The sequence below is a fragment of the Sorghum bicolor genome, chromosome 8, assembly GCF_000003195.3.
Source record: "Sorghum bicolor cultivar BTx623 chromosome 8, Sorghum_bicolor_NCBIv3, whole genome shotgun sequence".
NCBI lineage: Eukaryota > Viridiplantae > Streptophyta > Magnoliopsida > Poales > Poaceae > Sorghum > Sorghum bicolor.
In genome coordinates, this window is record NC_012877.2 from 86,949 (window position 1) to 100,900 (window position 13,952).

At 41.1% G+C, this 13,952-nt stretch overlaps 1 protein-coding gene across 1 annotated transcript; it reads left to right on the forward strand.

Annotated features, from left to right (window-relative positions):
- LOC8055392 (protein TONNEAU 1a) lies at positions 8,390-12,111 on the forward strand. Its single transcript, XM_002441610.2, has 8 exons — positions 8,390-8,609; positions 9,234-9,366; positions 9,949-10,037; positions 10,125-10,247; positions 11,241-11,371; positions 11,480-11,505; positions 11,603-11,759; positions 11,858-12,111. Exons 1-8 carry the CDS (start codon positions 8,523-8,525, stop codon positions 11,880-11,882), a joined length of 771 nt encoding a protein of 256 aa, XP_002441655.1. The 5' UTR covers positions 8,390-8,522; the 3' UTR covers positions 11,883-12,111.

Here is a 13,952-nt window from a genome sequence, read left to right on the forward strand (position 1 = left end):
GACAAAGTACGTAGAAAAGACTGATGTTGGTCTGTGAGGGTAATTTATGTCCTAGAAAAGCTGCCTGATATAAGCGGGTCTGGCCTCATGGAGGCGGGACATTACAATACCTGCTACAGTGCGAGTACCGGCGTGTTTGATGGTAGAGCATCAAATGCTCCGACACACGGTCCACTCGCGCACTGTGGCACTTGAATGCACCAGATGTTGGGCCAGCGTCCAACTCTGCCGAGTCTAGCGTTTAGTGAGTGTTGTGACTTCTCCAAACTTTTCACCGGTGTAATAGAAAAAATGCATTTCAATTTCTCAAAAGTGTCGAATCCTATCTCCCAAGCTCGGTGGGAGGGAGGGAGATACCCAACTCCTCTCCACCACTTCAACCCTTGCTCAAAAGTGTTAACCACCAAGTGTACCACCTTGTGCTCGCATGTTAGCATATTTTCACAAATATTTTTAAGGGTTAAGTTAGCTCACTAGGTTCTAAATGCATACACATAAATAATGACACCTAGTGGCACTTGATAACTTCTTAGCTCGGTGGGAGGGAGGGAGATACCCAACTCCTCTCCACCACTTCAACCCTTGCTCAAAAGTGCTAACCACCAAGTGTATCACCTTGTGCTTGTGTGTTAGCATATTTTCACAAATATTTTCAAGGGTTAAGTTAGCTCACTATGTTCTAAATACATGCATATGAATAATGACACCTAGTGGCACTTGATAACCTCTTAGCCAGATAATTTCTCTCTTTATAGTATGGCTATCTATCCTAAATGTAATCACACCCTCTATGGTGTCTTGATCACCAAAACCAAAACTCTAATGAATACCTTTGCCTTGATCTCCATAGGGTTTTGTTTTTCTCTTTCTTGTTTTTCAAGTTGAGCACTTGATCATCTTGTGGTCATCACCGTAATCACCATGATCATCTCTTGCTCCATCACTTGGCATGTACTAATATTATCTAATCTATACACTTAGCATGAAGGTTAGTACTTGGGTTTCATCAATTATCCAAAACTAAACTAGGGCTTCTGTGGCTTCATGAAGAACAAGAAAAAGGGGAAAGAGTGAGACTAACGAATGAGTTTAGCCTTTTTCTTCCTTTTTTTACCTTTCTTATTTTCCTCTTTTAGCTTCTCTGTTCTCCAATCTCACAACACCTATAAGCTTGCTCCTCCCCTTTGACTATAAAAGGGGAGGCCAGGCATGCCTCTAGGGCATCGAACAATATAGTAACCACCACACTCGCATATGCACATAGACCTAGGAAGCCTTCCCTCTCTTGACCACATGTACACCCCTCCTACAAGTTTCTAGTGCAAACTTGGGTATCGGCCCAAGACTGAACGTTGGGACATTCAACCTGAACTAGTATAAACTCTCGTGTCCTCTTTGCACAACCATTCGAGCCTTGATGTGCAATCACAAATTTACTAGTTGGTGCTAATTTGAAATACCGTCACAATGCAATATATGTTTTGAAAGGATCTTTCCCTACGAGGGTTCTAGCTCTAGAAGTAGAACTCAGATAAAGCAGAAGACTATTGAACAATGTAACTCTTTTTTTTTACCGAAGTCAGCAAGAGAAACCCTAGCCTATTTTTTTATTTTTTTTGATAATGCAGACCTGTTTAAAGAACAATGTAGCTCTTGGACCTAATGCATGAAGGAAAACTTAAATATGAGTATGTAATGTCATTATATTGTTAGGTTGTTGTTAGATCTTGTTGACATGCTCTTATCTAAACATTATCGTATTGTAAATAGAGAAATAAAGTGAGTCCTTCAAAATATATTAATTTGTTTATAAGATAGAGTTGATTTCTTTCAATGAGTTTTGCTCGACTCGAGAAGACCCACGAAAGACACGGAAGCCAGCCAAAGCAAGTTATCATGTTATAAAATAAGAGTAGGCTAGGAGATCAAAGTGCATGCAATTGGCATTGACCTATATGAATGATGGATCCTATAGTTAGTTATGTCAAAGTGAAACCAATGACTTTACACTTAAGTGCGAGTTCATTTTGCAATGAACTATCTCTACTATAATTCACCTAACAAAATTATGCTTGATCCACCTAAAGAAATCGCCTCCGCTGAGAGCTTCAACCATTGTGTACCCAGAAAAACGTACACAGAATTTTATCTCTATCAAAATCAATGTCTCAAAAGCAATCAAAACCAAATCCAATGGCTATAGAGAAAAGTTTGAAGCCTGCATCAAACTCAGACTCCAGCACTCCTTCACCTCACGCGATGCCCCGCTCCCACGCCGTCTCACGTTCGAAGTCCTTTGGGCTCAATCATTTTTTTAATTTAAGGAGGCGCACGCCCCCAACCCTGCACACGAGAGCTCAATCCACTCCCCTCTGCATCCTCCCCGTCGTGCCTGCGCATTGTCCACATGACACGCAAAGCTAAGAAAAAATAAAATACTTCATATTTTCTTTGAATTACTATAAATTATGAACGGTGTATTTGTTTTCTACTATTCCGTTTATACTGGTGTGTTCTACGTAATAAAATGAACATAACTAGACCCCATTTGTCTATATGTTAGAAAAAAATTTAGTAATAATTTATGTGTAAATATATGTTAGGAGATTAATATTAAAGTTGTAATATTGAAAATATACTGAAGTTTTTATATAGTACTTCCTTCGTACTAAAAAAAGTCGTTTAGGACAACGACACGATCTCCAAAGCCTAACTTTGACTTCCTATTTTTATATGAAAATATTTATCAAAAAGTGGTATATGTATATTTTTATGAAAGTATTTTTCAAGATAAATCTATTCATATGGTTTTCACATTTTCAAACTCAACAACTTAAAAGTTATTCATGGTTTATATTCTCAATGTTTGACTCAAATCTTGTCCAAAATGACTTTACGGAGGGAATATATGCATATCGATTGTTGTCGACGAAAGCTGGTCGGCAGTCTACCTTGGGGTATACCCACGGTAGTAGTTTATCGGTAGACGGTGCGCAAACTACGAACTCGGTGGTGACGCAAGACGCAGACAAGCTTTTTATCCAGGTTCGGCCGCCGAGTTGGCGTAATACCTACGTCCTGCGTCTGATTGTATTGATTTGTGTTGAGAGAATATGATCTATATGACTTGTCCTCTAGGGAACCTCTGTCCCTCCTTATATATCCTGAAGGGACAGAGTTACAAGCAAAGTATCCTATTTGGTACAATATCTTGTAGCCTTGCGGTGCACGCCGACCAGTCGTGCGCCGCACGTCTTCATCCTGTGGGCCGAGCCACCTCTGATGGTGCGGCCCATATAGGCCCATGAGGGTATAGGGGTTTATACCCCCACAGCTAGTCCCCGAGCACCATGTATTGTGATGTAACACGCCGTCTTGAGCTTCTTCGATCAGTGAGGCTTGACGTCTTCAAATAAGCAAGAAAGTCGCCCAAACAGTTGCAACAGTATTTTGACCAACTCAAAAGACAGTTGATCAACATTGACATCGAAGAAACAGGTTGTTCGAAGAATGCATGGTGCTCTAAATTTAAAAAGATTTCTTTCCTGGTGAAGTGTGCCCACTTTACTTTTTTGAAAAGTATAGATCTCAAAAAAGCAAGCATATTCACCGCAAGGTGAAGTGTGCCCACTTAGTCCCCGAGTCTGCTAGTAGGTGACGTAGGCACGTGGTGCCAGGGTCAAAAAAGTCTTCATATAAATTCTGAAACTGAGATGCATCGCCAGATGCATCGTACCGATGTAGTCCTCGAGCTTGCTGGAAGGCGAAGTATGAGCCTTGTAGCAAGGTCTAAAAAATTAAATTTACCAGTCCGTCTGCAATTGAATAGACTAATCGACCAGTCCCCGAGCATATAACGCTCGGTGGTCGGTACAGTCCCCGAATTCTCAAATTGGTGGGCTGGTCGACCAGTCCCCGAGCGTATAGTGCTCGGTGGTCGGTACAGTCCCAAAACTCTCAAATTGGTGAGCTGGTCGAACAGTCCCCCAGCGTATAGTGCTCGGTGGTCGGCACAGTCCCCGAGCACGGTGTAGGGACCAATGGACAAGTCCCCGAGCGTAGTTGGGAAGGTAAACGTGCTCGGTGGTCGGCACAGTCTTCGAGCACAGCATAGAGAGTAGTCGACAAGTCCCCGAGCGTGGTTGGGAACGTAAACGTGCTCGGTGGTCGGAGCAGTCCACGGACACAGCGTAGGGAATAGTCGACGAGTCTCTGAGCGTAGCTTGTCGACTGGGCCAAACTCCTGAAAAATAAATATAAAGAATTGGTAGTATATGATGTATAAATAACCTTTAGATAAAAAATCAGTACTAAGATAAGTTTTAGATTTTTTGTTATAAAATTAGCACGAGTAGTTAATTCGTCCTAGAGCTTGTACCAGCCCTGATCTAGCCAACAATCAGCATGAGGTGCGGAACCTAGGCACGCGTAGGATTGTCAGCCACGTCAGAGAGCTACTGCCGACCACCCGGAACGCAGAGGGTGGATCTCGTGCACGTGTAGGGAGGAGTCGGAGACAGTACCGGCTCTGAAAAGCTCGTGTAGGAGAAAAAACTAGTCGGCTAAAAAAGTTGTTTTGAAGAATAATAATATTAAAAATATTATGCCAAAAATAAATAAAATATTAGGAGTGCACTTATCTTTGGACGGAAGTTTGGTCGGTGACGACAAAATTGTCTGGCCCTCGAGCTTTTCGACCTGTTGACGGTGGTCGCTGTTGTCGTAGCGCCGTTCTTCGCGGCAATTATTATTGCGACTGGTGGTCAGAGCAAGTAGGCCAAACAATTTGGTCGATAGCCCGAGCAGGTCGGTGTTGTCGATCTGCGTCCCTTTGTAGCAGGGAAGCAGGTGACGCGTTGTCGGCGTGATCGGAAACGTTGCTGGAGTAGTTGGAGTCGTAGCCAGCGTGGTTGGAGTCGCGACCGACGTCGATGAAGAAGTGATTGGCGCAGATCGGATCTACGCCTCCTCCGTGGTCATGACGGTGAAGCTGTTGAAGCTGACGGTGAACGTGAAGTCACCCGCCATGGCCGCGAAGTCGGGAATGATGGCCATCTTGTTCGTCTAGGAAGCTGTACGCACACCCCCTACCCGGCGCGCCACTGTCGACGAAAGCTGGTCGGCAGTCTACCTTGGGGTATACCCACGGTAGTAGTTTATCGGTAGACGGTGCGCAAACTACGAACTCGGTGGTGACGCAAGACGCAGACAAGCTTTTTATCCAGGTTCGGCCGCCGAGTTGGCGTAATACCTACGTCCTGCGTCTGATTGTATTGATTTGTGTTGAGAGAATATGATCTATATGACTTGTCCTCTAGGGGACCCCTGCCCCTCCTTATATATCCTGAAGGGACAGAGTTACAAGCAAAGTATCCTATTTGGTACAATATCTTGTAGCCTTGCGGTGCACGCCGACCAGTCGTGCGCCGCACGTCTTCATCCTGTGGGCCGAGCCACCTCTGATGGTGCGACCCATATAGGCCCATGAGGGTATAGGGGTTTATACCCCCACAATTGTTATCGAGGTATATAATAAAATTGTTATATAGTATTTGTAAACTACTAAAGAGAATAGTGGTCAAGATAAGTTGCTATTTAAAGGTGTAAATTATTAAAATAAGCATTATATATTGTCTATGTTTTAGAAAAAAAATAGTAATAATTTATGTGTAAATATAATAAAATTGTTATATAGTATTTGTAAACTACTAAAGAGAATAGTGGTCAAGATAAGTTGCTATTTAAAGGTGTAAATTATTAAAAATAAGCATTATATATTGTCTATGTTTTAGAAAAAAAAAATTAGTAATAATTTATGTGTAAATATGTGTTAGGAGATTAATATTAAAGTTGTTATTGAAAATATACTGAAGTTTTTATATAGTACTTTCTTCATACCTAAAAAAAAGTCGTTTAGGACAATGACACGATCTCCAAAGCCTAACTTTGACTCCCTATTTTTATGAAAATATTTATCAAAAAGTGGTATATGTATATTTTATGAAAGTATTTTTCAAGATAAATCTATTCATATGGTTTTCACATTTTCAAACTCAACAACTTAAAAGTTATTCATGGTTTATATTCTCAATGTTTGACTCAAATCTTGTCCAAAATAACTTTATGGAGGGAATATATGCATATGGATTGTTATCGAGGTATATAATAAAATTGTTATATAGTATTTGTAAACTACTAAAGAGAATAGTGGTCAAGATAAGTTGCTATTTAAAGGTGTAAATTATTAAAAATAAGCATTATATAAGCTGTCAACTAGGGATAAGTTATTATATAACATATTACAAAAGTCAGGAAACATGTTTGCTGTCAACTATACACATTTATTGAAAACAAGGGTATCGGTACAAAAAAAGACAAGCTGTAACCTCAAGGTAAATTATTAGACCCAACATTGCGTAAGCTGCCAACTGGAGGCAAGTTATTATATAACTCACAAAATTGTAGCAAGTTATATAATAATTACAAAATTGTAGCAAGTTATATTTATTATGTATAACAAGTTTAATTATAAAACTTATAGCAAGTTATATTTATTGTGTGTGGAAGTTTAATTACAAGTTGTAGCAAGTTATATTTATTGTGTGTGGCAAGTCTAATTACAAAGTTATATCAAGTTGTATTTATTATGTGTGACAAGTTTAATTACAAAGTTTAGGTGTGTGCGTATGTGGGTTTGGTGGTGTGTGTGGTATTTTCTCTTTTTATTAATTATTAAATCATTTGTGTGATATTTTCTTTTTGTTTTCTTTATGTTAATTATTAAATCATTATTAAAAAAATTATTATGTATATCTCCACAAAAATCATGGACAAGCCAAAATATTGGGCACTTAGTCTACCTCCGTCGTGGGCTCTTTTCCCAGGCTGCAACGTCCGCCCGCCGCCGCGGCCCTTAACGCGTGCCTCCGGCGTCGACACCTGCAGCCTCACCGACTGCCACCAAGGGCATGCACGAACTACAACATTTGCGTGAACACCCTAGGTTTTGGAGCACATGTGCTTTGTGGAAGTCGGAGGGATTTTTTTGCTACGATGGCAGTGGCGGCGGCGAACTGTGTGGATGACAAGGCTGCCTGCGCCACCGTGGAATGCGTGAGGATCAAGAAGCTGGATCCCATTGCCTACGGATGACGACCATGTCAGTGGCGGTGATCTGTGTGGATGGGAGGCCGCCTGCACCACCGTGGAATGCGCGAGGATCGATAGGATCCCGCTGCCTAAGAATGACGGGCATGGCAGGGATCCTCCGCCTCCTCCATCTTTTGTCGGGGCTAGAGTTGTGCCTGCGGTCCCATGCACTTACCCTCCTCTCCTCCTCGTGGTACATTCTACCCTGACTCCACGCCGCCAAGCCCAACTCCTACTGATTTCTCTACCCCAAATTCATAAGCTTTTGATTCTTTTTTAGGGCAGATAGGATGGATCATTGTCAGCGCGAGCCTCCATGCCAAAAGCTTGTGATCTACTAGCAAGGTGCTTTCGAAGAGGGGAATACAGGTGAGGCGTTGATGATGCTACATAAGTGGTTTTGAGTTTGGTGCTCTCTAGATCATTTTGGTTTATTTTAGTTAATTTGGTTCTTGCCACTTGCTGGACAGTGAGGGATAAGGCTGTGTCAGTTCCAAATGACTTGTTATTATATGGTTGAGGCGAGACAATTTGACTTGATATGTATAATTTTTTTTCAGATTATATACATGATCATATACAATTATGTGAAATTTGAACTATGAAAAAAATATTTGGTTATTTTCATGTGCATCTTTGAAATAAAACCGTAGCGTTAGCACGGTCAATATACTAGTTAAGTTAGTGAATGATCACTCGGTGATGGTAGTCATAACTCGTTAGATTTGATTTATGTTTTTGAAATCATCTATAATTTATGGATACATTGAACAGTAAATTTCTAGTAGGCTATTAATAAAATGCAAACGGTGTATATAATTAAACTATTTTAATAATTAGGCCTTGTTTAGTTCACCCAAAAACCAAAAAATTTTCAAAATTCTCCGTCACATTGAATCTTGCGGCACATGCATGAGACACTAAATATAGACGAAAATAAAAACTAATTGCACAATTTACCTATAAATCACGAGATGAATCTTTTAAGCCTAGTTACTCCATGATTAGACAATGTTTGTCAAATAAAAATGAAAGTGCTAACTAAACAAGACCTTAATTAAAAAAGGTGAAGTTGTAAATTGGACAAATAGGCCCATACCTTTTTAGGAAAAATGGAGAATTCTTTTTTGTTTCTGTAACTAATATAATATACGTATAATAATAATATTAACGAAATAAAAAGGCTAAAGTTGTTGGGCCCACCTGTCAGTCAACCTTTAGCCTACCCCGTCTCCAACCTCTGGCGTTGTCGTGTTCATCTTCGATCTCCATCTCCCTTCACCCTCTCTCTGTTCGAGGAGAACTGCCTGCTCCTGCTCCCTCCGCTTCTCCGTGCTCCAACTCGCCATCCCCATACTTCTTTTCAGGCGGGGATGGACGATTATGCCCGGGAGATGATGGAGCTCAAGACGCTTGTCACCCGCACCCTCGAGAAGAAGGGTGTCCTCGCCAAGATTAGGGTTCGTACTTCCCACTTCTTCATTTCCCCAATCCCTCCATTGATCCGGTGCCTCCACCACGCCCCACGGATCTAGCTTTTTCTGCCCCTCCGGTTTGGGGATCTACACCTCCGCTTCTGCAATTTCCTTCCCAAATCCGCGCTTTTTTTTTCAATTTTTAATGTGCACATTCTGAGCGCCTTGGCACTGTTGGGTAAGTTCTTGTTTAGGAATATGAAGGAATGCTCACGCATTGCTCAAGGATTTTTTTTCCCGCCAGGACCGTTTTTGTTGTTTAGTTGCCATTGCCAATTCGTTCGGAGCATATGAGGTTGCTCGCGCATTGCTGAAGAAAAGACTCACCTTGTATTATTTTGTTGGTCTAGTTGTCATTAACAATTGGTGTGCTCATTCTTGGCACAGTCATTAGGAGTAAACGCGTCTGTGACTATTGCACCTGCACTTGTCAAGTGACAACAGTTTCTCTAGAGATTTTTTGGGGAACAAAAGAATCTATTTGTGTGTACATAGATAAATACAGTTATCGTGGGTTTCTATCTTTTTATCTGCTGAAGCATGCTATGCTCCATCGAATGCATATACTTCTGCCACCTTTCCTGATGATGTTTCTGGTTGCATGACTAGGCTGAGCTAAGAGCAAGTGTGTTTGAAGCCATTGAAGAGGAGGATCGGGTGGTGGAGAACGATGATGGCGTGAATCCTGCTTTGCTTGGTAGCTGTAATGACCGAGCTAAGCAACTGCATGCTTCACCTTCAGGTTTGCCCTTGAATGTGCTGGTTAATCAGTGTTTCAAATATGTCTGCGGAAGCCAAAGCTTATCTCTGATGCACTGTCAAAACAGAAGAAGAGAGAGAGGGAGGCCTGAGAGAGAGAGAGAGAGGCCTGTCTCTAATGCTGCTACACATATACACCTTTTCTCTCATATACTGACCTGTAGAAATCGATACTACTGTTCTGAAATATTCCAGAAGGACAAAGGTTGATATTCTGCTGCATGATAGTCTTTTCCCTGCTGGAAATTGTGACAGCTTTAGCAAGCAATTTAGGACAAAACCTGAAAGATACTGCACATTTTTTTTCCTGATTGATGACTAGAATGAATCTTTGGATCTGAATGCTTCTGCACTGGTGATAATTCAAATAAGCATTTCCCTAATGTATTCTATAGTTAATGTTTATGTTGTTTTGAAGTCCCATCAAGGATATCTCAAATGTTTAAGTAAGGTTGTTGTGCTGGCCTTAAAAGATTTTCAGTACTAAGTTTAGCCATGTGTTTTGCAAGCTGCACATAACATGGAATGGAATGGTTTTACATTCTAGGATTTCTGTTGATTGCAGGAAGGTTACTAACTGCACTTGTATGCGAATACTTAGAGTGGGCGCAACTAAGTCACACAATGAAAGTTTACTTGCCAGAGTGTAACCTAGTAAGTGGTGACCGTTCCTGATTTTTCGTTTTTGCATTTCGGGAACCAACATCCATTAATGTTTCCCCCATTTTGTTTGTAAATCAGCCCAAGGACTTTTGGAAGAATGAATTGAAAGATTTTTCTAACAAAAGTGGAGCTGAAGGGAGCAGGAGCGCTGAAAGTGGTCCAATGCTTTTAGATGTTCTCGAAGGTTATCTGAAATATGAGGTTTATCTCTCGCGTGAATCATCCTTCTGTTTATTTATTTATGCAGTAAAGAAACAAAAAGGGGAAAGCTTTTTGGGGTAATGTAGCCAATTCTTTTTCCCTCAGAAAACTGTGTGGCCCTGTATGGATCAACGTAACAAATCTCTGGCTATAGCTGCCGCTATAGCCAGCTATAGCTGTTTTAGGCACTACACCACTATTTGTACTCACATTCATTTTAGCCTGCTATAGAGAACTCTGCAACTAAATGTCTATAGCTGGCTATTTGTTACACTAGTATGGATCCTCTTATGCATTATGTTCGGTATGTAGAAAAGGTAGTATATTGAGTTGTGAGCAATAATACTTCATATTATTGGTGTCATCAAACTGTCCAAAAAATTAGATTGTGTGCCACAACTACAATACTCATCAAGGTGTTGCCTTAGAACAAAAAGTAGGTGTTGTTATTCTGGAAGCTTAAGGAGATAGGTTTATAATATCAAGCACATCTTCACTATCTGTAAATTTTCTAGAAAGCTGAAACATTTGGAGAATGTAGACAATGATTCTTAGAATGGATAAAAATTGATATAGTCTTTTCTGAATTTGGCCAGTTGTCTTACACTGCATGCATGGGATTTATATTTACGATGCGTGTTGTACTGAGATCTGCTTACTTGTGATTTTTCAATATCAACTTATTGATGCAAGGCCTGTACTCAAGGTCCCCTTTGATGCTCTGTGGTGCTTGGGGTATGAGCTGCATTTATGCTGCTTTCTGCCTATGTGACCTTAAGTTGACTCTGCACAAAATATTTAATTTTGATTTTTTTTCCAGCTTGGCTTTCACTGTCCTTGAGCAAGTACAGTTGTTTTGCATATTATACTTTATTAATAACAAGTTTATTTATTATTAGCCTCCAAACATAGTCAGTATGCTCTAGCTTAAAAGTTTTGGTTTTCTACACTCTACGGCATGCTTTGGTCATCTAAATATGTTGTTTTGGACAGAATTTGTCTCAAACAAGGATGGGTGGCAGGAGGATGATGAGTTCAGAATCTGATACATCACTAAATGCTGACCATCGGAGCATGAGGAGGCCACCATCAGCGTCAGTTGGGAGCCTTCCTCCTATGGGGAGGTAAGCATGATGCCATACTGCTGTGCCTTTGTAATTATGCAAAGCTATCTGTTTTTGGCATTAGATATTTAGATGTGAGTGTGACATATATTACTTTGAAATTGCCAGGCCAATCTCTTCGTCACAGGCATCAGGTTTGTGCACTGCTGTGCAATCGTTTCAGTTTATGATGATATGTAGCTGTGTTGTTCCGAATTCTGAAACAAGTCCACTTGGTACGTGTACTTTCAGATCGCAGAGGGGGACCTTCAGCTTCCAACACAAGGAAAGATGAGTACAACTGGAGATACGATGCCGATGATATATCTGAAGAGGTGCTGCGGGCATCGGCTGCTCTAGAAAATGTCCAGTTAGACCGGAAATCTCGGAATCTGCCGACATCGTGGAGGTAGGTGGGATCGATTGATTAATCGCCCCTCCATCATAATCTGCTATTGGTTTTTGGCCGAGAACACCATGTGATGAATGTATGGTGTGTCTTTGCAGGCATTCAGGGGACGGCACCGAGTAACAAGCAACAAGGCTTTGGAGCTGGTTGCTTGACTGACCCTGTATCGTGTAATTTGTATACCACTCATTTGCGGTGGTACAATGCTTGGATTGCTGTTATATTATTAGGGAGATGCCACACTGGTATGTATGGTTGTCTTGTAACGAACAAAACAAATCAAATATTACATTTTGTTGAACTATGGGTGGACTTGATCCGATAGGATTGGCACGCCGTTTCAGTACATGTATCCCAAGTCCCAAGGGAAAAAAAGGCTCGCACGACACCGTGTGTGCTCCATGTTTCCTTGTGTGCAAGACACACTTGTCTTCATCGTTTTTTTTACAACAAACATAATTTTTCATTCATCAGCAGCGACGTGGTGCTAGTATAAGTACATTGCGCAAGTCTATAAAATGTAGGGCTTGAGAAATAAGGCAATGGTTTAAGCCATGCTGATGAGAACACCAAGACTAAGGACATATAGATTGAGAACTTAGAGCTTGGCGTGCTAAGGCATTTGCCGTGGAGTTTTAAGTTTCTGCAGAAGTCTAGAAAAGTTGGTCCTATAGAGATTACCTAAGACCTAGGTGAAAGGGCAAGTCCGAAGGATTGGAGTGATCCAGGGAGTTGATGAAGCTCACCAACTGCTCACAGTCAGAAAGGAATAAGCACTTGGTGATGTTGAGTGTGCTGACAATCAAAGCAACCAGCGCTAGGGCTGCTGATTTCGCCATGAGCACAGAAGTGCACATCCATAGTCGGGCTTGGATGTGGATGTATTGGGTTGGAGTAGCCAGCAAGTTCAAGATGAAGATGCCTAACCCTGCCTGCCGTGGATTAGTGTAGATGTTATTAGGAAGCAAGGAAGCATTGAAGTAGCATCACCCTGCCTGCCGTGGATTAGTGTGGATGTTATCAGGAAGCAAGGAAGCATTGAAGTAGCATCTAGAGCCTTGCAACGTTGATGGTTCAGTAACAACATATCTGTTTAGCAGGGGCACCTGTTGCAAAGAAGAGTTTATACCCTGATTTGTTGCTTGTCGTTGGTTGTGGTCTAGGGAATGGCGTTGGAGAGCATCGTGGAGTTGTTGTTGTTGCACTGCAGATTGGTCACTTGAAAATATATAACTCATACCTTGCAGTGTGTGGTGATCCCGGTGTGGAGGGTTGATTGTAGTGGTTTGTTGGAGAGTATTGGTTGCTGGTTGTGTTGTTGCGGAGGTTCATCTGGCAGCATGTGGTGGTCACTATTGGTCCATTCCCACATTGCATTTGCTGCATTGTGTACCTGCAAGGGTGTCCAAGACTTCCTGTGGAAGTGATAGTCATTTCTTGCTTTCTATATAAACCACAATATGATTAGTATTTTGGAGAGCAACTCATTAGTAATATTATTTGCAAATAGTTTGAAAAATAAGTTGCACTCCATCATCTTCCTGTGTAAGGATTCAATTCTCAAAGAAGGCGTGAAAGAAAACCAGACCGCCCGAAGATTACAATTAAAAAACAAGTGGGCATCATCCTCAACCTGGCCACAACTGGCATAGAACAGATCAATGTTGACAGAAAACCTAGAAGCTCTTTCAGTCGTGGATAAAGCTCTTATAATCATTCTCCAAGTAAAACTTTTAATGATAAGGGGAGAGTTGTTTTAATTTCCATACCTTGGTTAGGATGTGGTTAACTTGAGGAAGGATACTCCTTGATCCTTGAATGGGTAGCTGCACCTGATTTTGAGCTGCAAGGCATTTATAAATACTTTTAGTAGTACAAATACTATTATTTGATGGTACCCATCTAAGAATGTCTGGGGTATCTTGAGGCACTATACTTAGGCTTCGGATTTCCTGGACAGCTTGGTTATCAAAGGTATGGTTCAATAAAGTGATATTTCAATTATGAATATTTGGTAACCACAGATCAGAAATAGTGGCAGGTAAAGGATTAGTAGTAGGATTTCCAACAGGGGCACCAAGCCTTTGACCAAATGGAGGAATCACATGCATGGATTTGTAGAGTTACATTGTCAAGGAGATCATTTTTTACCTGTTGTAGCGAGGACCAGAATATGGACTTGGTTCCTATATT